Source organism: Oncorhynchus masou, chromosome 7, assembly GCF_036934945.1.
Source record: "Oncorhynchus masou masou isolate Uvic2021 chromosome 7, UVic_Omas_1.1, whole genome shotgun sequence".
Lineage (NCBI taxonomy): Eukaryota > Metazoa > Chordata > Actinopteri > Salmoniformes > Salmonidae > Oncorhynchus > Oncorhynchus masou.
The window spans coordinates 9038662-9063665 of NC_088218.1; the positions used below are offsets into that span (position 1 = coordinate 9038662).

General features: G+C 42.6%; 2 protein-coding genes and 1 pseudogene across 2 annotated transcripts in view; 1 reads left to right on the forward strand and 2 right to left on the reverse strand.

The window, feature by feature from the left end:
• Positions 1–25004, forward strand: part of trak2 (trafficking protein, kinesin binding 2) — a 56490-nt gene that overhangs the window by 14312 nt on the left and 17174 nt on the right.
• LOC135543184 (E3 ubiquitin-protein ligase TRIM39-like) lies at positions 4755–24041 on the reverse strand. The gene is made up of 3 exons (XM_064970280.1): positions 23971–24041; positions 7776–7822; positions 4755–7071 (listed from the first exon to the last, which is right to left on the reverse strand). Exon 3 carries the CDS (start codon positions 7060–7062, stop codon positions 5788–5790), a length of 1275 nt encoding a protein of 424 aa, XP_064826352.1. The 5' UTR covers positions 7063–7071; positions 7776–7822; positions 23971–24041; the 3' UTR covers positions 4755–5787.
• On the reverse strand, positions 21757–22796 carry LOC135542900 (E3 ubiquitin-protein ligase TRIM39-like; annotated as a pseudogene).

Below are 25004 nucleotides of genomic sequence, written 5' to 3' on the forward strand. Positions count from 1 at the left end.
ACATGTCACATCCAGTGTGACACAGACAGTGTCATGAATCCCTGACAGCAGTCTATGACCTAGGAGACAGTTCAATAAGAGCTGTGTCTGCTTCAGTGTCTCTGTCAAACAACACACACTGGACAGGCCCTGTCCCTCTCAGCCAATGGTGCTATTGGTCTCTCTCTTCTCTCGCTCGCTCTCTGTTGCTCATTCTGATTGGCTATGCCCTAGATGAGATCAGGGCAGAAGATGGACGTGTGTGTGCTTGGGTGAACGTGCTCATATGAACAGCTGTGTGTTTAACTCGGTGTAATAGTCAGGTGAATGTTTCTCCACATCCCTTTTTCATGGTGTTTCTTCCATATGAGCGTCACAGAGACGTGTGTGTGTGTGTGTGTGTGTGTGGCCTCAGCGGCTGTCTCTGGCAAGGACAGAGGAATCCACTGATCTGGTCTTCTAAGTGCAGCTGAGTGTTGAGCCAGGATCAGGCAGCGTCACGGGAGAGAGACACACGGGGAGGGGAGTAAAGGGTGAAACAGCCATGCTGGTCTTTAACATTCTCAATGAGAATGTTGCTGTGGAAGGTGAGCCTTGAAGAAATTATTTAGATGGTGGGCGTGCGTGTCGCTGGGCGTGCGTGTCGCCGGGCGTGCGTGTCGCCGGGCGTGCGTGTCGCCGGGCGTGCGTGTCGCTGTGTGTGAGTGCAGAACATGTTGATGTCTCCTAGGTCATAGAGCTGCAGGGTTCAGTTAGTCTGTGTGTGTGTACATGTTAGTAAAATTTTGCAGCAGTCTCTGTGTGTGTGGATGCACTCATAACTTTGCAGCAGTCTCTCTGTGTGTGGATGCACTCATAACTTTGCAGCAGTCTCTCTGTGTGTGTGATGCACTCATAACTTTGCAGCACAGTCTCTATGTGTGTGTGGATGCACTCATAACTTTGCAGCAGAGTGTGTGTGGATGCACTCATAACTTTGCAGCAGAGTGTGTGAGTCGTAGCAGGCAGGAAGTAATGTGTCCATGTAACTGTTTACATTGAAACGTGTGGTATGTGGTTACAAGTAGACAGTCTTGCAGTTAACAGTACATCACTACTCATTCTGGAACCCAGGCTGATCTGCTCCATACTGCAGTGATGTCATCTTCAGGTGCCAGTCAGTCTGGCAGTAGCAGAGAGCTGGCACAGTACTCTCTCTCTGGTTGTCATGTAATACACTCGGATCACATATCACCTTTGTCTTTGGATAATCAGTGAAGGGCATTGAACAACAGCAACGATGTTATCGCAGATGTTATGGACTCTGAAAGAAGAGGAATTGTGTGTGTGTGTGTGTGTGCATTGACGATGCGTTTGGGTGTGTTGACATTGCGTGGGTGTGTGGACGGTGTGTGTTGGCATGTACTGTATGTATGCAATGCATCCTACTGGGACAGTAAAGGGGTACAGAAAGATTTAGGAGGTCAGACAGTTTCTCTTGGCACAGTGTACTGCCTGGAGGGTTGTTCAGTGGGGCGTTAAGCTCCTGTTCAGATAAGGGCCAATGGGACACTTGCTCCACTTCTCTCCGAGGGTAAATGAAGACCGCCATGCAGTTATCAAATCAAATGTATTTATAAAGCCCTTCGTACATCAGCTGATGTCTCAAAGTGTTGTACAGAAACCCAGCCTTTAACCCCAAACAGCAAGCAATGCAGGTGTAGAAGCACAGTGGCTAGGAAAAACTCCCTAGAAAGGCCAAAACCTAGGAAGAAACCTAGAGGAACCAGGCTATGAGGGGAGGCCAGTCCTCTTCTGGCTGTGCCGGGTGGAGATTATAACAGAACATGAAGATGTTCAAATGTTCATAAATGACCAGTATGGTCAAATAATAATAATCACATATTAGTTGTCGAGGGTGCAACAGGTCAGCACCTCAGGAGTAAATGTCAGTTGGCTTTTCATAGCCGATCATTAAGAGTATCTCTACCACTCCTGTCTCTAGAGAGTTGGAAACAGCAGTTATTAGACCCCGGGGCAGCCAGACAGAGATGGCATGTCATATTTTAATGAGTCTCAATCCGGTGCTCCTTATCCCCACTGAATGGTACCCTCCAGAGAGGAAGGGGGTGTGGATTGGAATGGAGTGAAGGGTGAGTGAGTGTTAGGATGGGAGGGGTGAGGATAGATCTAATGTAAAGATTTAAAAACTGTTGCTGTAAAACAGTTATGCCTAAAATGTGATGGATTCATTTATAGAGGAAGACTTAAGTTGATAGTAAGACTTTCTTTACGTATTCTGTGTCTCGCATCACCTGGATGATCCTAACTATCAGTCTTGATTGTTTTGATACAGACTAGGCCGAGTTAGCTTTTCCAGGCAGCATGGTCAAGTGAAATGACGTCAGTTGGCATCCATCCAACGTCTTCTGTCACTTAGAAACCCAGCGACGAGAACCGGCCGTGTTCGGACTCTGGCTGGCCTGCTACTTACTGCACACGGTGTATTAATCCTACTACTTACTGCATACGGTGTATTAATCCTGCTACTTACTGCATACGGTGTATTAATCCTGCTACTTACTGCACACGGTGTATTAATCCTACTACTTACTGCATACGGTGTATTAATCCTACTGCATACGGTGTATTAATCCTGCTACTTACTGCATACGGTGTATTAATCCTACTACTGACTGCATACGGCATACGGTGTATTAATCCTGCAATTTACTGCATTTACTGCACTTACTGCATACGTGTATTAATCCTACTTACTGCATACGGTGTATTAATCCTGCTACTGTATTAATCCTGCTACTTACTGCATACGGTGTATTAATCCTGCTACTTACTGCACACGGTGTATTAATCCTACTGCTTACTGCATTAATCGGTGTATTAATCCTACTTACTGCATACTGCATACTTACTGCATGTATTAATCCTGCAATTTACTGCATACGGTGTATTAATTCTACTACTTACTGCATACGGTGTATTAATCCTACTGCATACGGTGTATTAATCCTGCTACTTACTGCATACGGTGTATTAATCCTACTACTGACTGCATACGGTGTATTAATCCTGCAATTTACTGCATACGGTGTATTAATCCTACTGCATACGGTGTATTAATCCTGCTACTTACTGCACACGGTGTATTAATCCTGCTACTTACTGCATACGGTGTATTAATCCTACTACTTACTGCACACGGTGTATTAATCCTGCTACTTACTGCATACGGTGTATTAATCCTGCTGCTTACTGCATACGGTGTATTAATCCTGCTACTTACTGCATACGGTGTATTAATCCTGCTACTTACTGCATACGGTGTATTAATCCTGCTACTTACTGCACACGGTGTATTAATCCTGCTACTTACTGCATACGGTGTATTAATCCTACTGCATACGGTGTATTAATCCTACTGCATACGGTGTATTAATCCTACTGCATATGGTGTATTAATCCTGCTACTTACTGCATACGGTGTATTAATCCTACTGCTTACTGCACACGGTGTATTAATCCTGCTACTTACTGCATACGGTGTATTAATCCTACTGCATACGGTGTATTAATCCTACTACTGACTGCATACGGTGTATTAATCCTGCTGCATACGGTGTATTAATCCTGCAATTTACTGCATACGGTGTATTAATTCTACTACTTACTGCATACGGTGTATTAATCCTGCTGCTTACTGCATACGGTGTATTAATTCTACTACTTACTGCATACGGTGTATTAATCCTACTGCTGACTACATACGGTGTATTAATCCTGCTACTTACTGCATACGGTGTATTAATCCTACTGCTTACTATTTAGCAAAATGGTCAAAGACTCCAGTCTTGAGTCCCAAGTCTCGGTCCAGAAGGCTCCTTAACAGCTTCTACCCCCAGGCCATAAGACTGCTGAACAATTCATCAAATGGCCACCCCCGGCTATTTGCATTGACCCCCCCCCCCAACACACACCCTCCCTTTTTTTGTTTTTACACTGCTGCTACTGGCTATTTATTATCTAGACAGTCACTTTACCCTTACCTTCATGTACAAATGACCTCGACAAACCTGTACCCCCACACATTGACTCGGTACCGGTACCCCCTGTATAAAGCATCGTTATCTTTGTATATTTTTTACATTTTAGTTTATTTTGTAAATTTTCTTAACTGCATAAGGGCTTGTAACGAAGCATTTCACAGTAAGGTCCACCTACACCTGTTGTATTCAGCATTTCACAGTAAGGTCCACCTACACCAGTTGTATTCAGTGCATGTGACAAATAAAATGTGATTTTATATTAAGAAGAAAAGTTGCTGACAACGATACAGATTTCCACATCTTGTTGCATCTGGCCATGCAAACGGAGTGAATGGCACGGCAGGGGCGCGAGTGACGGGGGGCGCGAGTGACGGGGGGCGCGGGTGACGGGGGCGCGGGTGACGGGGGCGCGAGTGACGGGGCGCGAGTGACGGGGGCGCGGGTGACGGGGCTTGGTGTGGGAAGCGGCATGCAGGAGGAGCAAGAGTGACGACTCAAGCCGCAAACAGAGTCAACTATTAAAAAAGGACATATTGATTTGACGGAGAGGCAAATTAATTTAACAAACCAAACATTGAAATACCGTAATAGAAGGTAAAGGAAAAACCCAAACCGGTCTGTGCATCCATACCAGTATATAGTAAAATACTATATACCGCCCAGCTTCTCTGTTCCACTGCCCCCTGGGAAGCATCACCCTCTACCTCCAACAGGAGCTCACATTACACAATATTAGACCCAAACAAGAACATCATATTAAAATTGATTGTTTTTTTGACAGGGACCACATACAATGAACAATGTAAATTTCACAATACGTGTTATACTAGGTTATACAATACGCATTATACTAGGTTTAGCTAATTCAGTAGTACAACATAATCCCAAAATGTCTCAACACACTGTATTGAAAATGTGAAAAAGAAATCAAAAGATCAAACATAATATTCTACTGTAGATCAGATTTAAAGAAGGATGGTTAAACCTTGTGACAATTGAGACATGGATTGTGTATGTGTGCCATTCAGATGGTGAATGGGCAGGACATAAAATGGAAGTGCCTTTGAACGGGGGTATGGAAGTAGGTGCCAGGTGGTTGGAGTGTGTCATGAACTGCAATGTTGCTGGGGTTTTCACGCTCACGTTTCCGTGGGTCCTCAGATCCTCAAAAGGTTCTACAGATGCACCATCGAGAGCATCACCGCCTGGTTGCATCACCGCCTGGTATGGCAACTGCTCGTCCTCCCACCGCAAGGCATTACTAAGGGTAGTGTGTACGGCCTAGTACATCACTGGGGCAAAGCTTCCTGCCATCCATGACTTCTATACCAGGCGGTGTCAGAAGAAGGCCCTAAAAATTGTCAGACTCCAGCCACCCTAGTCATAGACTGTTCTCTCTACTACCGCACGGCAAGTGGTACCGGAGCACCAAGTCTAGGTCCGAGTTTTCTGCTGCTCTTTAATTACTAGTTACTTTTATTTCTAATTTGTATTGCATTGTTGGTTATGGGTTCGTAAGTTACCATTTCACTGTAAGGTCTACACCTGTTGTATTCAGCTCGTGACTAATAAGATTTGATTTTGATGGGGTTTCTGGCATGTTGTTAAACACCTGTCCAGGTGTTGTGAAATTTGGTTTGTGACTCCTTGGCAGACCCCTGGAACGTGCCCCATTATTATCAACACTCTTTACAATTGGATGTGTTGAGCAAATAACAATTATGATAATCAGATTAAGTCATCTGTTGCCTTATTGGACACCAATTCAGTCAGTGTGATTGACAGGAGAGATGACCAATGGGGCTGAATTTGGACCCTCAGAATTATTACAGGGGTTCAAGAATGGATATAGTTTCTCAGTGAAGGTACAACCAGTGAAAGAGTAGATATGAGACCTGTTTTCTACATCATAAAAGGAGATCTGACCCTCCTCGTAATCCACAAACACCCCCACCTTCTGGGGTTTCTGACTCAGGAAGAGGGGGATAGAGGGTGTGTCCTTGATCTCATACTTATTCTCACCCTTCATATACAGAGCCCAGAGTCCACCATCTGGGCTTTTAACTGTTGGGCCCTTCCTGATGATGGACTCTCTGGCCACGCCCACCTGCCACTCAATCTTTCCTCTAACCTGAACCTCAAAGTAGAATCTTCCTGAGGAGAAGCCCTTCTTTCCCAGGACCGATAGATAACGTCCAAACCGCTTTGGGTTGTCAGGGATATTCTGCCGGATGTCTCCATAGCTCACTTGTTTCCTGTTCTTAGAAACAATGAGATAGGGGTGTGCTGTATCAGGATCCAGAGTCACATCCACTGACCACTGCCGTATCATCTTCAGCTCAGCATTACGCAACTTCTCCATCTCATTATGAAACATCTCCTCCAGCTGAGAAAGAGCTCTCCTCACAGTTCCTACATGCAGATCCCTGTGAACACTGATCTCAGACCAGTCCTTGATTGGGGATGGGGAGTTCTGGTGGAGGTGGTCCAGCACAGTGCCTCTCCTCAGCAGCTCAGTGATTTCCTGCTCCAATTCTTCAATGAGCCCTTCAGCCTGCCTCTCAGCTGCTTTCTGCTTCTCCTCAACCTCCTCAATGAGCTCTGCCTGACTTCTCTCAATGGAGCGCACCAGAGCAGTGAAGACCTCCACACTTCCTGCTATCTCTCTCTCTGCATCTCTCTGGCTGAGCTCTACTGAGAGTTTGATCTCCTTAACCTTCTGCAGTTTTTCCTGGATCATCTGCTGCACTTGTGCTACTTCTCCAGGCTTGGAAGAGGACTCCTCTCTGTCTGAGACCTTCATCCTCTTAAAATGATCTGCAACTTCTCTGAGTGTTGTGTTGGTTTTTAGGTCCGGTCTTCTGTTGAATGTGTCCTTACACAGTGGACACTGGCACAGGGCAGTGGTGTTCCAGTATTCACTGATACAGGCCTTGCAGAAGTTGTGTCCACATGGAATAGAGACTGGCTCAGTGAACACATCCAGACAGACAGAGCACAGGAACTGCTCTTCAGACAGGACATTGATGGAGGTGGCCATTTCTGAAACCTAATAGAAAACCACACAGTTAGAATTGTAGCTGTCTTCATCTTAGTGTTTTACTGCCCCCTGCTGTACTGGAGTGTTTGTTCAGGTATATGATTTATTGGTTGATCCCTTCCACTGGCTTGGATAGAATCCTGTGATCCCTCCCTAACCCAGAACAAGTCTAACCCACTAGACTACTTTAAAATGCTACATGCCATCACAGGCATTTGTTTACACAGAGACAATCTTGTTTTCCCCATTCTATCGGAGTAGCAACCAGTTCTATAAAATGACTTCCTTGAATGAGTCAGCGTTGCATAATAATTCACTATTTGATTACTAAATGTATATTTAGAAGGTTAAACAAGAGTGTATATAGCTCTACTAAAATAATATTGATTCAGTGTTCCACAGACAGACCATGCGTTTTTCCCAGAGTACTGTAGATAGAGAAACGATATCCAGGAGATGGATCATTTGTTCTACCTTTGTATAGTATGGTGCACATGCACTAAATGTATTCACATGCACTAAATGTATTCACATGCACTAAATGTATTCATATTTGGAGAAGTGACTTTCAACGTACTTGTAACATTGTCAATTCTCACATTTTTACCAGATTATTTTACAAAGATCAAAGAAAGAACAGCTGAGAAACACAAAGTAATGCGATTTGAGTAAAATGATCACCAGTGTCCATATTCATCTCTTTCTCTACTTACCTGGGTGTGTTTTTCCTCTTTGTCTTGAGAGAAGGTTGACTGTGTATCTGTGTGTAGAGTGGAGCAGGAGAGTTATGCAGTTTAACTTTCACTTTTGCTAAATGTTATCACTCAACTCCTCCCTTTTCTGCACACAACTTACAGTCAATAACGGACTACAAAAAGAAATCCAGCCCCGTCACGGACACCTACAATGGGGCAAAAAAGTATTTAGTCAGCCACCAATTGTGCAAGTTCTCCCACTTAAAAAGATGAGAGGCCTGTAATTTTCATCATAGTTAGTCTTCAACTATGACAGACAAAATGAGAAAAAAAATCCAGAAAATCACATTGTAGGATTTTTAATGAATTTATTTGCAAATTATGGTGGAAAATAAGTATTTGGTCATCTACAAACAAGCAAGATTTCTGGCTCTCACAGACCTGTAACTTCTTCTTTAACCTGTTACATCTATGGGGGCGCTATTTCATTATTGGATAAAAAAACGTGCCCGTTTTAAGCGCAATATTTTGTCACAAAAAGATGCTCGACTTGACAGCTTTGGAAAGAGAACACTCTGACGTTTCCAAAACTGCAAAGATATTGTCTGTGAGTGCCCCAGAACTGATGCTACAGGCGAAACCAAGATGAAACTTCAAACAGGAAATGAGCAGGATTTTTGAGGCTCTGTTTTTCATTGTCTCCTTATATGGCTGTGAATGCGCAAGGAATGAGCCTGCCCGATCTATCGTTTCCCCAAGGTGTCTGCAGCATTGTGACGTATTTGTAGGCATATCATTGGAAGATTGACCATAAGAGACTACATTTGCCAGGTGTACGCCCGGTGTCCTCCGTCGAAATTGGTGCGTCATCTTCAACTGCACGTCTTTTTCCAAGCGATTCACAGGAGAAAGTAGTCATTCACGAACGATATATCAATGAAGAGATATGTGAAAAACACCTTGAGGATTGATTCTAAACAGCGTTTGCCGTGTTTCAGTCGATATTATGGAGTTAATTTGGAAAACAGTTCGCCGTTTTGATGACTGAATTTGCGTTTTATTTTGGTACCCAAACGTGATGTACAAAACGGAGCGATTTCTCCTACACGATACTTTCAGGAAAAACTGAACATTTGCTATGTAACTGAGAGTCTCCTCATTGAAAACATCCGAAGTTCTTCAAAGGTAAATGATTTTATTTGAATCCTTTTCTGGTTTTTGCGCAAATGTTGCCCGCTAAATGCTATGCTAAATGCTACGCTAGCTATCAATACTCTTACACAAATGCTTGTTTTGCTATGGTTCAAAAGCATATTTTGAAAATCTGAGATGAAAGTGTTAAGAAAAGGCTAAGCTTGAGAGCTAGCACATTCATTTCATTTGCAATTTTCATAAATAGTTAACGTTACGTTATGCTAATGAGCTTGAGGCTATAAATGGATACAGGTTTTTTTCATAGCCAAACGTGAACAAAATGGAGCGATTTGTCCTACACAAATAATATTTTTTTGAAAAACTGAACATTTGCTATCTGAGAGTCTCCTCATTGAAAACATCTGAAGTTCTTCAAAGGTAAATTATTTTATTTGAATGATTTTCTTGTTTTTGTGAAAATGTTGCTGGCTGAATTCTAGGCTTATAGCTATGCTAGCTATCAATACTCTTACACAAATGCTTGTTTAGCTATGGTTGGAAAGCATATTTTGAAAATCTGAGATGACAGTGTTGTTAACAAAAGTCTAAGCTTGAGAGCAAATCTATTTATTTAATTTCATTTGCGATTTTCATGAATAGTTAACGTTGCGTTATGCTAATGAGCTTGAGGCTATAAATAGGATCCCGGCTCCGGGATTGCTTGACGCAAGAAGTTAAGAGGCTCCTCTGTGCTCCACTCGTTACCTGTATTAATGGCACCTGTTTGAACTTGTTATCAGTATAAAAGACACCTGTCCACAACCTCAAACAGTCACAATCCAAACTCCACTATGGCCAAGACCAAAGAGCTGTCAAAGGACACCAGAAACAAAATTGTAGACCTGCATCAGGCTGGGAAGACTGAATCTGCAATAGGTAAGCAGCTTGGTTTGAAGAAATCAACTGCGGGAGCAATTATTAGGAAATGGAAGACATACAAGACCACTGATAATCTCTCTCGATCTGGGGCTCCGCGCAAGATCTCACCCCGTGCGGTCAAAATGATCACAAGAACGGTGAGCAAAAATCCCAGAACCACACGGGGGGACCTAGTGAATGACCTGCAGAGAGCTGGGACCAAAGTAACAAAGCCTACCATCAGTAACACACTACGCCGCCAGGGACTCAAATCCTGCAGTGTCAGACGTGTCCCCCTGCTTAAGCCAGTACATGTCCAGGCCCGTCTGAAGTTTGCTAGAGAGCATTTGGATGATCCAGAAGAAGATTGGGAGAATGTCAGATGAAACCAAAATATAACTTTTTGGTAAAAACTCAACTCGTCGTGTTTGGAGGACAAAGAATGTTGAGTTGCATCCAAAGAACACCATACCTACTGTGAAGCATGGGGGTGGAAACCTCATGCTTTGGGGCTGTTTTTCTGCAAATGGACCAGGGCGACTGATCCGTGTAAAGGAAAGAATGAATGGGGCCATGTATCGTGAGATTTTGAATGAAAACCTCCTTCCATCAGCATGGGCATTGAAGATGAAACTTGGCTGGGTCTTTCAGCATGACAATGATCCCAAACACACCGCCCGGCCAACGAAGGAGTGGCTTCGTAAGAAGCATTTCAAGGTCCTGGAGTAGCCAGATCTCAACCCCATAGAAAATCTTTGGAGGGAGTTGAAAGTCTGTGTTGCCCAGCAACAGCCCCAAAACATCACTGCTCTAGAGGAGATCTGCATGGAGGAATGGGCCAAAATACCAGCAACAGTGTGTGAAGACTTACAGAAAACGTTTGACGTCTGTCATTGCCAACAAAGTGTATATAACAAAGTATTGAAAATAAACTTTTGTTATTGACCAAATACTTATTTTCCAACATAATTTGTAAATAAATTCATAAAAAATCCTACAATTGTGATTTTCTGGATTTTTTTCCCCTCATTTAGTCTGTCATAGTTGAAGTGTACCAATGATGAAAATTACAGGCCTCATCTTTTTAAGTGGGAGAACTTGCACAATTGGTGGCTGACTAAATACCATCGCTCATCCATATATTTTTATGTACGTATTCTTAATCATTCCTTTACACTTGTGTGTGTATAAGGTAGTTTACTTGTTAGATATTACTGCACGGTCGGAACCAGAAGCACAAGCATTTCGCTACCCACATTAACATCTGCTAACCATGTGTATGTGACCAATAAAATTTGATTTGACTTATCTGTTTCACATTCTCTGTGCTTGGTTTAGTTTATTTGTCCATTTAAAGTTGTACAGGTAAGTGAGAACTAGCTGTGTGTGCGTGCACGTTTGGTGTGTGCGTGCCTGTTTGAATCGTGTATAAATGTATCAGAGTCCAGTGAAGGTGTTAGTTCCTTCTTGTGGCTTAAATGGCACCAGGGCCTGTATGTGTTTTTAACCCTGGCTTCTGGAGGGGGAGGGAGGGGCCACATCTAGAGGTCAGTGTGGGCCTCAGAAGCCACTGCTGCAGTCACCCCTCTGTTCCACTGTCCTCCGGGAAGCTTAACCTTCTACCTCCAACACGATGCTAATCTCCTTTTTTACTAAACATTTAGCTGTATGTTATTAGTATTTTATTGAACCAAACAAACATATTTATTATGTTTATTTGACAGGGTTAATGTACGATTAAAAGATAAATCGCACAAGAAATTCGATGCATCCTGCTAAATTTAGCTAATTCAGTACAACCTACTCCCAAATTAACCCGAACAAGGTCCCAACACTGAATGAGAAAAAGAAATGCGAATGAAGTCAGGTGAACTTTAACAATATTCTACTGTAGATCAGATTTCAAGCATTATCCTCTGATTTTAACAGATGCACCAAAACCATATCAAACATCATGGTCTAAACAGGCCGCAAAGAAGTCATGCTGCACAAATGAACCAATCGTTGAACACCACGTTAGATACATTGCAATCATGCTTCATATTATAATATCTTATTGATGTGGTTTCTGACATGATGTTAAACACCTGTCCAGGTGTTGTGAAATTTGGTTTGTGACTCCTTGGCAGACCCCTGGAATGTGCCCCATTTATTATCAACACTCTTTACAATTGGATGTGTTATCCTAATTGCTATTTGCTCAATCAGATTAAGTCATCTGTTGCCTTATTGGACCCCAATTCAGTCAGTGTGATTGACAGGAGAGATGACCAATGGGGCTGAGTTTGGACCCTCATAATTATCACAGGGGTTCAAGAATGGATATAGCTTCTCAGTGAAGGTACAACCAGTGAAAGAGTAGATATGAGACCTGTTTCCTACATCATAAAAGGAGATCTGACCCTCCATGTAATCCACAAACACCCCCACCTTCTGGGGTTTCTGACTCAGGAAGAGGGGCATAGGGGGTGTGTCCTTGGCTACATACTTATTCCTATTCATATACAGAGCCCAGAGTCCACCCTCAGGGCTTACAGCAAGGTGAAACAACAGTGTACTCTACCAAAATAATATTGATTCAGTGTTCCACAGACGGACCATGCTTTTTATCCAGAGTCGGTAGAGACCACCTATCCAGGATGTGTGATTTTGACCTACTCTTGCATATTATGGAGCACATTTTGTATTCACATTTTGAAAAGTAGCTTTCAACGTACTTGTAAATGTCAATTCTCACACATATACCAGATTTTTTTAATCAAAGGAAGAACCATCATTAAAAAATATATATCATCAGTGTCCAGGTTCATATTTTTTGTTTCCCCTCTTGACAGAAGATGGACTGTTTAGCGGTGTTTAGAGCAACTAGGAGCAGGATAGTTTTAAAGTAGATTAATACATTTTTTATTTCAGCTTTATTTAACTATTCAAGTGTGTTAAGAACAAATTCTTATTTACAATGACTGCCTACCAAAAAGCAAAAGGCCTCCTGCGATGACGAAACACACTCACGACAAGAGAGACAACACTACATAAAGAGAGACCTAAGACAACATGGCAAGGCAGCAACACATGACAACAACATGGTTGCAACACAACATGATAGCAGCACAAAACATGGTACAAACATTATTGGGCACAGACAACAGCACAAAGGTCAAGAAGATAGAGACAACAACACATCACACAAAGCAGCCACAACTGTCAGTAAGAGTGTCCATGATTGAGTCTTTGAATGAAGAGTTTGAGATAACTGTCCAGTTTGAGTGTTTTGTTGCATGTCGATCCAGTCGCTAGGTGCAGCGAACTGAAAAGACGAGCGACCCGGGGATGTGTGTGCTTTGGGGACCTTTAACAGAATGTGACTGGCAGAACGTGTGTTGTATGTGGAGGATGAGGGCTGCAGTAGATATCTCAGATAGGCGTTAGTGAGGCCGAAGAGGGTTTTTATAAATAAGCATCAACCAGTGGGTCTTGCGACAGGTATACAGAGATGACCAGTTTACAGAGGAGTGTAGAGTGCAGTGATTTGTAGCTTAGTGGTTAGAGCGTTGGGCCAGTAACCGAAAGGTTTCTAGTTCAAAACTCCGAGCTGCCAAGGTAAAAAATCTGTCCTTCTGCCCCTGAACAAGGCAGTTAACCCACTGTTCCTAGGCCGTCATTGTAAATAAGACTTTGTTCTTAACTGACTTGCCTAGTTAAATAAAGGTAAATAAAAATGAATAAGGAGCATTGGTGGCAAATCTGATGGCCGAATGGTAAAGAACATCTAGCTGCTCGAGAGAGCACCATTACCTGCTGATCTATACATTACGTCTCCGTAATCTAGCATGAGTAGGACGGTCATCTGAATCACAGTTAGTTTGGCAGCTGGGGTGAAAGAGGAGCAATTTACGATTGAACTTTAAAACCTCTTAGCGCACGGATCCCACTAGCACGATCAAGTTCGACAACATCCGGTGAAATTGCAGAGCGCCAAATTCAAAATAAAAAATCGTAGTATGAAACGTTCATGAAAATTCAAGTGTCTTACATGGTCCAAAAGCTTAGAATATTGGTAACTGTGTTGTTAGATTTCAAAAAGGATTTACGGCAAAAGCATAGTGTTCGATTGTCTGAGGACAACGCCTCACATTAACATATTTTCCAAACCAGCACAGGAATCACAAAATCAGAAATAGCGATAAAATATATCACTTACTTATGAAGACCTTCCTCTGTTTGCAATCCAAAGGGTCCCAGCTACACATTGTATGGTTATTTTATTCAATAAAATCCTTCTTTATATCCCAAAAACACTGTTTAGTTGGTGCCATTTGAATTCAATAATCCACTCTTTCAACATGCATACAAAGGATTCTAAAAAGTTACCGGCAAAGTTCGTCCAAACAAGTCAAACAATGTTTTTTTATTAATCATCAGGTTGTCTAATATCTAAATAAATGATATTTCATATGGAGATTACTATGTTCAATAGCAAAGGAAAAGAACGAAGAGCACGCCCTCGTTCACACACGCAAAAAGACTACTTTTCCCTTAGCTCTCATCTTGGAAAGACTACAAATACTACTTCATTTTTCAAAAAAACAAGCCTAAACCTTGTATAAACCTTGTCATTGGGAGGATTTTCCTCGGGTTTTCGCCTGCCATATCAGTTGTCTTATACTCAGACATTATTTTAATTGTTTTTAGAAACTTCAGAGTGTTTTCTATCCAATTATGCATATCCTAGCTTCTGAGTAACAGGCAGTTTACTTTGGGCACGTCAGACAGGCGGAACTTAAGGTAACTAGACCGTGTGCTGAGAGGTTAACCTGCAGCTTTGATATGTGCTGAGAGAAGGACAGTGTACCGTCTAGCTGTACTCCCAAGTACTTGTATGAGATGACTACCTCAAGCTCTAAGCCTTCAGAGGTAGTAATTCCACCTGTGGGGAGAGGGACGTTCTTCTTACCAAACCACATGACCTTTGTTTTGGAGGTGTTCAGAAAAAGGTTAAGGTTAGAGAAAGCTTGTTCGACACTGACACGGAACCCAAACTGGCTGCGCGCGTGCACCATCGTGCGCAAATTTATTTTGTAACCCTACACCAAATGCGATCACGACACACAGGTTAAAATATCAAAACAAACTCTGAACCAGTGACATTAATTTGGGGACATGTCAAAAAGCATTTTAAACATTTGTCAATTTAGCTAGTTAGCTTGCACTTGCTATCTAATTTGTCCTATTTAGCTAGCTTGCTGTTGCTAGCTAATTTGTCCTGGGATATAAACATTAGGTTGTTATTTTACCTGAAATGCACAAGGTCCTCTACTCCGACAATTAATCCACACATTAAAACGGTCAACTGAATCGTTTCTAGTCAACTCTCCTCCTTCCGGGCCTTTTCATCGTTTAATTTATATGGTGATTGGCTTCTAAACTTTCATAGTATTACCACGACAACCGGCAACAGTTCTTCTTTCAATCACCCATGTGGGTATAACCAATGAGGAGATAGCATGTGGGTACCTGCATCTATAAACCAATGAGGAGATATGAGAGGCAGGACTTGCAGCGCGATCTGTGTATGAAATAGAAAGGACTTTTATTTTAGCCCTTGGCAACGCAGATGCTTTTTGGCGCAATAATGCAATAACATAGACTCCTACATTTATTTTGCAACGCTCGCGCATGCGGTGTGGTCAGCCTATAAAGGTTTGTCGAGCATTTAACACAACCCGGTGAGGGGCCAGTTGAGTATAAGACTGTATCTATCATCTGCATATAAATGGTTGAGAGAGCTTCCTACTGCCTGAGCTGTTGTTGTTGATGTAAATTGAGAAGAGCGTGGGACCTAGGATTGAGCCTTGGGGTACTCCCTTGGTGACAGGCAGTGGCTGAGACAGTAGATTTTCTGTTATGCAGTTGTGCTTTCACTTTAGTGAAATGTTATCTCTCAACTCATCCCTGTTCTGCCCAGATTTTAACTCTTGTACTTTTCTCTGTCCTTGGCTTAGTTTATTTTTTTATTTTTTAATTTTTTTTAAATATTTTATTTTTGCATTTTCCAATTAAGAACATTCAAAACAAAAGTGAAAAGATATTAGACAACGATAGGACAAAGTGACAGTAACAGACGAACGTAACAAAAATAAATTATAATTATATAAACAAACATACAATAATTAAAAAAAATAACAAAATAACGAGACATTGGATCACCTGCCGTAGGCTACATATTATACATTACGTGTGAAACATTATGTGAGGGTTATATATAGATTCAATCAATGAGATGTGGGGGGAGATTCTCCATATAGTCAATAAAAGGTTGCCAAATTCTGTAAAATGTCTTTAACGTATTCCTCAAGCAGTAAGTGATTTTCTCCAAAGGGATACAACTATTAACTTCCGAAAGCCACATTGCAACTGGCAGGGAGGAATCCAATTTCCATTTCAAGGCAATACATTTCTTGGGCAATCGCTAGCAACATTTCTGTTAGCTTTATAGTATGGCTTTGCCTAAGATTGGTGTTAGTTAAGTTACCCAGTAGACAGACCTCCGGGTCTAAAGGGAATGCAACCCCGTGAATTGAGGATATGGTATCGCATACCCCCTGTCAGAAACCATGTAGTTTTGAACACTGCCAAGTGGAATGGAGGAATGTTCCTTCATCTGAGCCACATCTAAAACATAGGGAGGAGATATCTGGGTTGAACCTGTGCAGTCTAGATGGGGTGATATAGAGCTGATGGAGGAAATTAAACTGGATCAGTCTGTATCTGGAGTTCAATGTGGATGTAACCCCATCCCTGCATAGGTCACTCCATAGATCCTCATCAAGATCAATACCCAGATCTTTCTCCCATCTAAGTCGGGGTTTATCTAGCCCAGGCAGTGTTAGTCCTGACATAAGAGCATTGTAAACACGGGAAATGGTCTTGAACAGTGGTTGGTCTGCGTGGCAGAGTTGTTCAATAGGTGACATCTTAGGTAGGTTCCATTGTCCCTTGAGAGTCACCCTAATAACGTTTCGTAGTTGTAGGTAGCTAAAGAAGTCCCTGTTAGGCAAGTGGTATTTCTGTTTCAGCTGATCAAAAGACATAAGAACTCCCTCCTCGTAACAATGTTCCAGAAGAGTGATCCCCTTATCAGACCATGGTCTAAAGTTACTATTCTGGAAAAACATAGAGATCAATCTATTGTTCCATAAAGGGGTTTTAGGGGAAAGGAATCCCCCTCATCCGAACAGCTCATGCAGTTTGCACCATGACAGGACAGAATGTATGATTAAAGGGTTGTCTGTGATGGTTTTTATAGATTTTCTGTCCCATTTGTAAAACAAATCTACCCCAATGTCATCATTTACCTTTAGCAGACGCTCAAGAGCGACTTACAAATTGGTGAATTCACCTTCTGACATCCAGTGGAACAGCCACTTTACAATAGTGCATCTAAATCTTTTCAATGTTCAACCATGAGGGAGAGGGACCCTTGTCAAACCTCTGAGCCAGAAACCTAGACTGTGCAGCCCAGTCGTACATTCTAAAATTGGGGAGGATTAAGCCCCTTGACTGTAATCAAGGGTCAGTTTATCCAGGCCAACCCTAGGGGTTTTGCCGTGCCAGATAAAACGTCTGGTCAGCTTGTCGAGAGAGGAAAAAATGCTGCGGGAACAGGGATAGGGAGAGATTGAAACAGATATAGAAACCTGGGCAGGACATTCATTTTAATTACATTGATTCTACCCAGTAGAGTGAGAGGTAAGTCCATCCATTTACAAAGGTCAACTTCCACCTTTTGCAACAAACTGGCCAGATTGAGTTTATAGAGGTTGTTCAGATTACCATCCACCATTATGCCCAAATATGTGAAGCCCATAGGCGACCATCTGAAAGGAAACTTGTGCTTGATGGTATGATGGTCAAAGACAGACAACGGTAAGATTTCGCTTTTATCAAGATTGACCTTATATCCAGAGAAAGAACTATAACACTGTAGTAGGATCTGCAAGTGAGAGAGGGAGTGTTCTGGGTTTGTTAGAAATAAGACAAGGTCGTCCGCAAAGAGTGATAATTTATGGGTATGGGGGCCCACCTCAAAGCCATGTATGTCAGGGCACGTTCTAATAGCCTCAGCCAACGGTTCGATGGCGAGGGCAAAGAGGTGGGGGCTAATTGGGCAACCTTGTCTGTTCCCCCTATAAAGAGGGAAAGAGGAGGAAGTAATCCCATTGGTAGCAATCCTAGCTTTTGGAGATTTGTAGAGTGATTTTATCAAATTTACAAACACGGTACCTAAACCAAACTTTTCCAAGACGAAAGAGGTATGGCCATTCAACCCTATCAAAGGCCTTTTCAGCGTCGAGGAGACTGCGACACTAGGTATTTTGTTTTTGTTAGCAAGGTGAATTATATCAAAAGAACCTTCTGAGATTGTTGGAGGACAATCTATTAATTATGAAGCCAGTCTGATCTGGGTTGACCAACAGGGGAAGACATGACTCCAGTCTCTTAGATAGCATCTTGGTGACCAGTTTACAATCTGTGTTAAGGAGAGATTGGTCTATAGGAGGCACACTTTAGCGGGTTTTTCCTTTCTTGTGGATTACAGTAATCACTGCTTGAGAGAAGGACGCTGGAAAGCAGTTGTCTTCTCTGGCTTTTTTTAAGTACCTCCATAAGGTAGGGGACCAACAGCTCCCTAAATTCTTTATAGAACTCTGGAGGGAAGCCATCCTCCCGGGAGATTTATTAGAAGGTAGGGATTTAATGGCCTCCAACAATTCAGGAACTGAGAAGTGTTCACTCAGGCGCTCGCTGTCTTCCCCTGACAGGCATGGGAGGTTGAGAGAGGAGAGAAAACATATGCCCCTGCACCAAAACTGAAAACATATGCCCCTGCACCAAAACTGAAAACATATGCCCCTGCACCAAAACAAAACCTGCACCAAAACAAACCTGCCAGAGGGATCAGAGATGGTGTTGTTGACGCAGAAGGGGATGTGTCTACTTATCAAAATTGCAGTTCCTCTTGCTTTGGAGTTAAAAGAGGATGCATAAACTTGTCCTACCCATTCCCTCTTCAATTTCTTGTGTTCACTGGCTGTAAGATGTGTTTCTTGTAAAAACACAATGTCAGCCTTTAATTTCTTAAGGTATGTATAGACTCTCTTTTCCTTTTAATCGGGCTGTTAAGACCTTTTACATTGAATGTGACATATTTTAGTGGGTTAAGCATAGGTTGGGTTTCAAATATGTAACTGAATAGAAATCTATCATATGCAGATAATTAGGAAATGTTTCAACTTTGGTTTGAGCACAAAAGTGACCTGTGTGTCTCTTTAGGAAGGAAACAATAAACAGAAAAAAGGAAGAAAAAATAAATAAAAATCCCACCCACCCCGATTGTCAGACTAGAACAACAGTCCCAACAATCAAACATGAATACACTTGTAGAGATACGTTGCTGCTCGCTTTCCATCTTGCTCTTACTAGCTAAACCTTGGCGTAAACTAAAACCTGCGAGCTCTCTAAATTGAAAACAAACGTTGTGAATAGATATTTATGGCTGAATATTTACTGCCCACGGTAAGGGATGCTTGAGTCTCTTTACGAAAGATTAACATAAATGAGGGGGAAAGCAGTGGGCCTAAGCCCACTTATTGCTTCGCCCAGTAGAGATGGACTAAACCAAAATATACTCTCCTGTAAATGTAATAGAACTCACCCCGGGAAGATATGGTTAGTTGAAAATGTACAAATCAATTAAAGTGACTGGGAGATACCAGCAGTTCAATCCGGATAAGAGAAAACAAACAAACTGCATTTTATCCCCCAGAGAGACCGTCCTGGCTCAGACGTTGCTCAGTTCTTTGAGAAAAGTGTGTACTTCTCCCGGTGTGTTGAAGAGATGGCTTCGGCCTTTGTACTGAACTTTCATCCACGCAGGGTGGATGAGGTAGCCGGTGATGTTCTTCTCCTTCAGTGCTTTGGCGGCAGGTCTGAACTGCTTGCGGCGTCTGGCGAGATCCTCGCTCATATCTGGGAAAAGGCTGACCCTCTTTCCATCGATGGTGATGTCCCCTTTGGCTCTTGCGAGTTGCAGTATCTTCTCTCAGTCTTGGAAACGGAGGAACCTGATCAGGACGGCTCGTGGGGGCTCATCTGGCCGGGGTTTCGGCGCTGATGTTCTGTGGGCGCGTTCGATTTCCAGCGGTTTGGTGAAGTTCATTATGCCTAGTACCTCCGGGATCCATTGAGTGAAGAAACGGACCGGGTCATGGCCCTCGCTGTCCTCATTCAATCCCACCACACGGATATTACTACGTCTACTCTGGTTTTCCATCTGATCTACTTTGTTTTTGAGGTAGGCATTGTCCTTTTGCAGTTGTGTCAAGACCTGGTCATGTCTAGCGATGGTATCTTCAACTGTGCTAATGCGCAACTCTGCCTCAGTCGTTCTCAAAAGGAGATCTTTCATGGAGGATTTCAGGTCGTCAATGGAGGAATGGAGTTCAGCCGATTTCTTATCGATTTTCAGAGAAAGACCTCTGTTACCATCCTGAATTTCCCGGAGGAGAGTAGCCAGCATGTCGGCAGGCTCGCAAGAGGCTGCTGAGAGCAACAGTCTGGAACTGTCGTCTGAGTTATGAGGGCTAATGCTAATCTTGCTAGCTGTAGCGTTATCGTTATCTTGGGAATCAACAACGTTTTGGTCGTCCTTCTTGCCTCTCTGTCGGAGGTCCATGGCTCTTTGGGAAGGTAAGTACTTGACAATTTATTAGCCGATGTTAGAATGTTGTTTCAACGTTATTTAGGTAAAAATAGAATAACTTTGAAGAGCTCGGTTTGTCAACGTCTGCTCCGCTCCGCGGCATCACGTGCTCTCCGCTTAGTTTAGTTTTTGACCATTTTAATTTTTTCTAGGTAAGGTTGAACTCGGTGTGTGTGTGTGTGTGTGTGTGTGTGTGTGTGTGTGTGTGTGCTCGCAACATTAGTGTGTGTCTGTGCATATTTTGGAGTCATGTATAAAATATCAGAGCCCAGTGTTGGTCCACTGAATGTGTTTGTTCCTTCCTGATTTTCAGAAGGCACCAGGGCCTCTGTGTATTTTTAACCCTAAGTGCTGGAGGTAGAGGGTTGGGAGGAGGACGGGGGAGCCAGATCTAGAGGTCAGTGTGGGTCTCAGATTACCACAATGCACTGCTGCAGTAACCCCTCTGTTCCACTGCCCTCTGGGATGCATCGTCCTTATAAACAATTTAGACTCATAAAAACAAGAGCAAAACATTATTCACTGTATTTATTATGTTTATTTGACATTGACCACATACAATGAAAACAAACTCACAAGAAATTGGATGCATTGTACTAGATTTGGATAATTCAGTACATACTCCCAAATTAATCCAAACAACGTCTCAACACACCATACTGAAAAGAAATGGGAACAAACACACTATACTGAAAAATGGGGAAAATAAATTTGAAAAAAGACAAACTAAAACAATATTCTATGGTAGATCAGGTTTCAAGCATAATCCTCTGGTTCATTTGTGGAGCATCTTTTAAATCAATCATTGAATTTAGATATATTGCAGTCATGCTTGAGATTATAATATCATATTGATGCGGTTTCTGGCCGTGATGTTGAACACCTATCCAGGTGTTGTGAAATTTGTTTTGCGACTCCTTGGCAGACCCCCTGAAAGCGGCCCAATATTATCAGCACTTCTGCCTTATTGGACCCCAGTTCAGTCAGTGTGATTGACAGGAGAGATGACCAATGGGGCTGAATTTGGACCCTCAGAATTATTACAGGGGTTCAAGAATGGATATAGTTTCTCAGTGAAGGTACAACCAGTGAAAGAGTAGATATGAGACCTGTTTTCTACATCATAAAAGGAGATCTGACCCTCCTCGTAATCCACAAACACCCCCACCTTCTGGGGTTTCTGACTCAGGAAGAGGGGCATAGGGGTGTGTCCTTGGCTACATACTTATTCCTATTCATATACAGAGCCCAGAGTCCACCATCTGGGCTTTTAACTGTTGGGCCCTTCCTGATGATGGACTCTCTGGCCACGCCCACCTGCCACTCAATCTTTCCTCTCACCTGAACCTCAAAGTAGAATCTTCCTGAGGAGAAGCCCTTCTTTCCCAGGACCGATAGATACGTCCAAACCGCTTTGGGTTGTCAGGGATATTCTGCCGGATGTCTCCATAGCTCACTTGTTTCCTGTTCTTAGAAACAATGAGATAGGGGTGTGCTGTATCAGGATCCAGAGTCACATCCACTGACCACTGCCGTATCATCTTCAGCTCAGCATTACGCAACTTCTCCATCTCATTATGAAACATCTCCTCCAGCTGAGAAAGAGCTCTCCTCACAGTTCCTACATGCAGATCCCTGTGAACACTGATCTCAGACCAGTCCTTGATTGGGGATGGGGAGTTCTGGTGGAGGTGGTCCAGTTCAGTGCCTCTCCTCAGCAGCTCAGTGATTTCCTGCTCCAATTCTTCAATCAGCCCTTCAGCCTGCCTCTCAGCTGCTTTCTGCTTCTCCTCAACCTCCTCAATGAGCTCTGCCTGACTTCTCTCAATGGAGCGCACCAGAGCAGTGAAGACCTCCACACTTCCTGCTATCTCTCTCTCCGCATCTCTCTGGCTGAGCTCTACTGAGAGTTTGATCTCCTTAACCTTCTGCAGTTTTTCCTGGATCATCTGCTGCACTTGTGTTACTTCTCCAGGCTTGGAAGAGGACTCCTCTCTGTCTGAGACCTTCATCCTCTTAAAATGATCTGCAACTTCTCTGAGTGTTGTTTTGGTTTTTAGGTCCGGTCTTCTGTTGAATGTGTCCTTACGCAGTGGACACTGGCACAGGGCAGTTGTGTTCCAGTATTCACTGATACAGGCCTTGCAGAAGTTGTGTCCACATGGAATAGAGACTGGCTCAGTGAACACATCCAGACAGACAGAGCACAGGAACTGCTCTTCAGACAGGACAGGGGGAGTAATTCAACCAATATGGTTGGAGCTTTTAGAAAACTTTAGAGCCAAGTCCACAAAACCTTGTGGATTTTATTCATAACGGATTCTAGTTTTGGGAACAGAAAATTGTAGTAAAATCGGATTTTCATCTATGAAAACGTTTTGCTGAATGTCAACCCAGTTTCAGATATGGTAAGGAGATGAAGCCCCTAGTGGATGTGACAGGTTGTCCTCTAGTATTCAAATAGCGGATTTCAGTATAAGGCTTTTTCTCGTTCCAGGAATGATATTTTATGGTTATAGATGCACTATAGCTGTGATAAGGAGAACGGGGATGGATCACATATAGAGGATATCCTCACGTTTGTTATGGGCTTCCTGTCCTGACCATATTTGGTAAGAAGAGGAAGTCCGGTGATAAGGCAGACAAGAGGAGCAAAATGATGGATGAAACGTCCAAGCATACAGGTTGAAAGGTTGTCGATGAGTCAAGTCTACAAAACTTAGTGGACCTTTTCCATAACAAGTTTTGGGAACAGAAAATTGTATGGAGATCTGTGAAAAAACATCAACCCACTTTCAGTTTCCTTCTGCCTTGCACTGGACCTCTTCTTACCAAATATGGTCAGGACAGGAAGCCCCTAGCAGTTTTGATCAGTCAGTGTTTTTCATGTCTGTCTGTGGAGCAACTATAACATGAAATGACTTCCTGGAATTAGCCAAAATTACATAGAAATTCACTCTTTGAATACTACATTTATCTTTATATGGTAAGACGAGTGTATGTACATGTAGTTCTACCGAAACGATATTGATTCAGTTTTCCACAGACAGACACTGCTTTTAATACAGAGTTGTAAGAGAAAATAATATACTTACTATGACTGAGGTGGTTGTCCCACCTAGCTATTTTAAGATGAATTCACTAACTGTAACTCACTGGATAAGAGCGTCTGCTAAATGACTTCAATGTAAATGTATTCACATTTTGGACAAGTTCACATTTTGGACAAGTTCACATTTTGGACAAGTTCACATTTAACATACTTGTAACATTGTCTATTCACAAATTATTCCAGATTTTGTTTTTAAACAAATCTGAAGTAAAAAAAGAACAGGTGAGAAACACAAAGCAGTGTGATTACGGAGTAAATAATCCAGGTTAATCTCTTTCTCTACTTACCTGGGGGGAGGAGGTCCCTTTTTGTCTTGACAGACGGTTGACTGTGTCGCTGTGTCGCTGTGTGTAGAACGATGAGGAGCACGGCAGTTATTGCACTTTATACTTCCACTTTCACAATCAAATATGGCCAGTCAATCAAATCAACGTTTATTAGGCACGCGCCCACAGTACAGTGAAACGCTCGCGAACTCTTCTCAGCAATGCAGTACAACATCATTCAAAAATCAAATGCCAAATACAAAAGCCCCAAAAATAACAAGTAGAAGGAAAAACTAGTATGAGAAGTATGTACATATTTTATCTGTGATTTATCAAAATGGAGACTTTAATTCAAGTAGTGAAGTGACTTGGTATTGCAGCTTCAGTAAACAGCAGTTGAAACCAGAGGAGCACTGTCTCCTTGTCTGCTGTGTTCTGTTGCTGCTGGTCTGCAGGGGTCAAGGTTGACCGTAATAAATAAAATGGGTTGGTATCTCTCTACCCAGGGACATCTGGCAGCGCTGCTGGGGTTGCGGTTCTGAGTCAGGTGCTGAACCCAAACAAACTACTCATCCTAATCCCCCTAACCCCATCTAAAGTACACATGATTTCTCCTGCTTCTGCTCTCTCTTTCTGTCTCTCTTTCTCACTATCTTTTTTCTCTCTCTCTCTCTCTCTCTCTCTATTGCTCTCTTGATTTTTTAGGTATTTCTCTCCTAGGTTCTACTCTCTGCTCAGCTGGTATTTCTCTTCTCAGCTGGTTCTACTTCTCTCTGCTCAGCTGGTATTTCTCTCCTAGGTTCTAGGTTTTCTACTCTCTTCCCAGCTCAGCTGGTATTTCTCTCCTAGGTTATTCTCTCTCTGCTCAGCTGGTATTTCTCTCATAGATTCTACTCTCTGCTCAGCTGGTATTTCTCTCATAGATTCTACTCTCTCTGCTCAGCTGGTATTTCTCTCCTAGCTGGTTCTACTCTCTCTGCTCAGCTGGTATTTCTCTCCTAGGTTCTACTCTCTCTGCTCAGCTGGTATTTCTCTCCTAGGTTCTACTCTCTTCT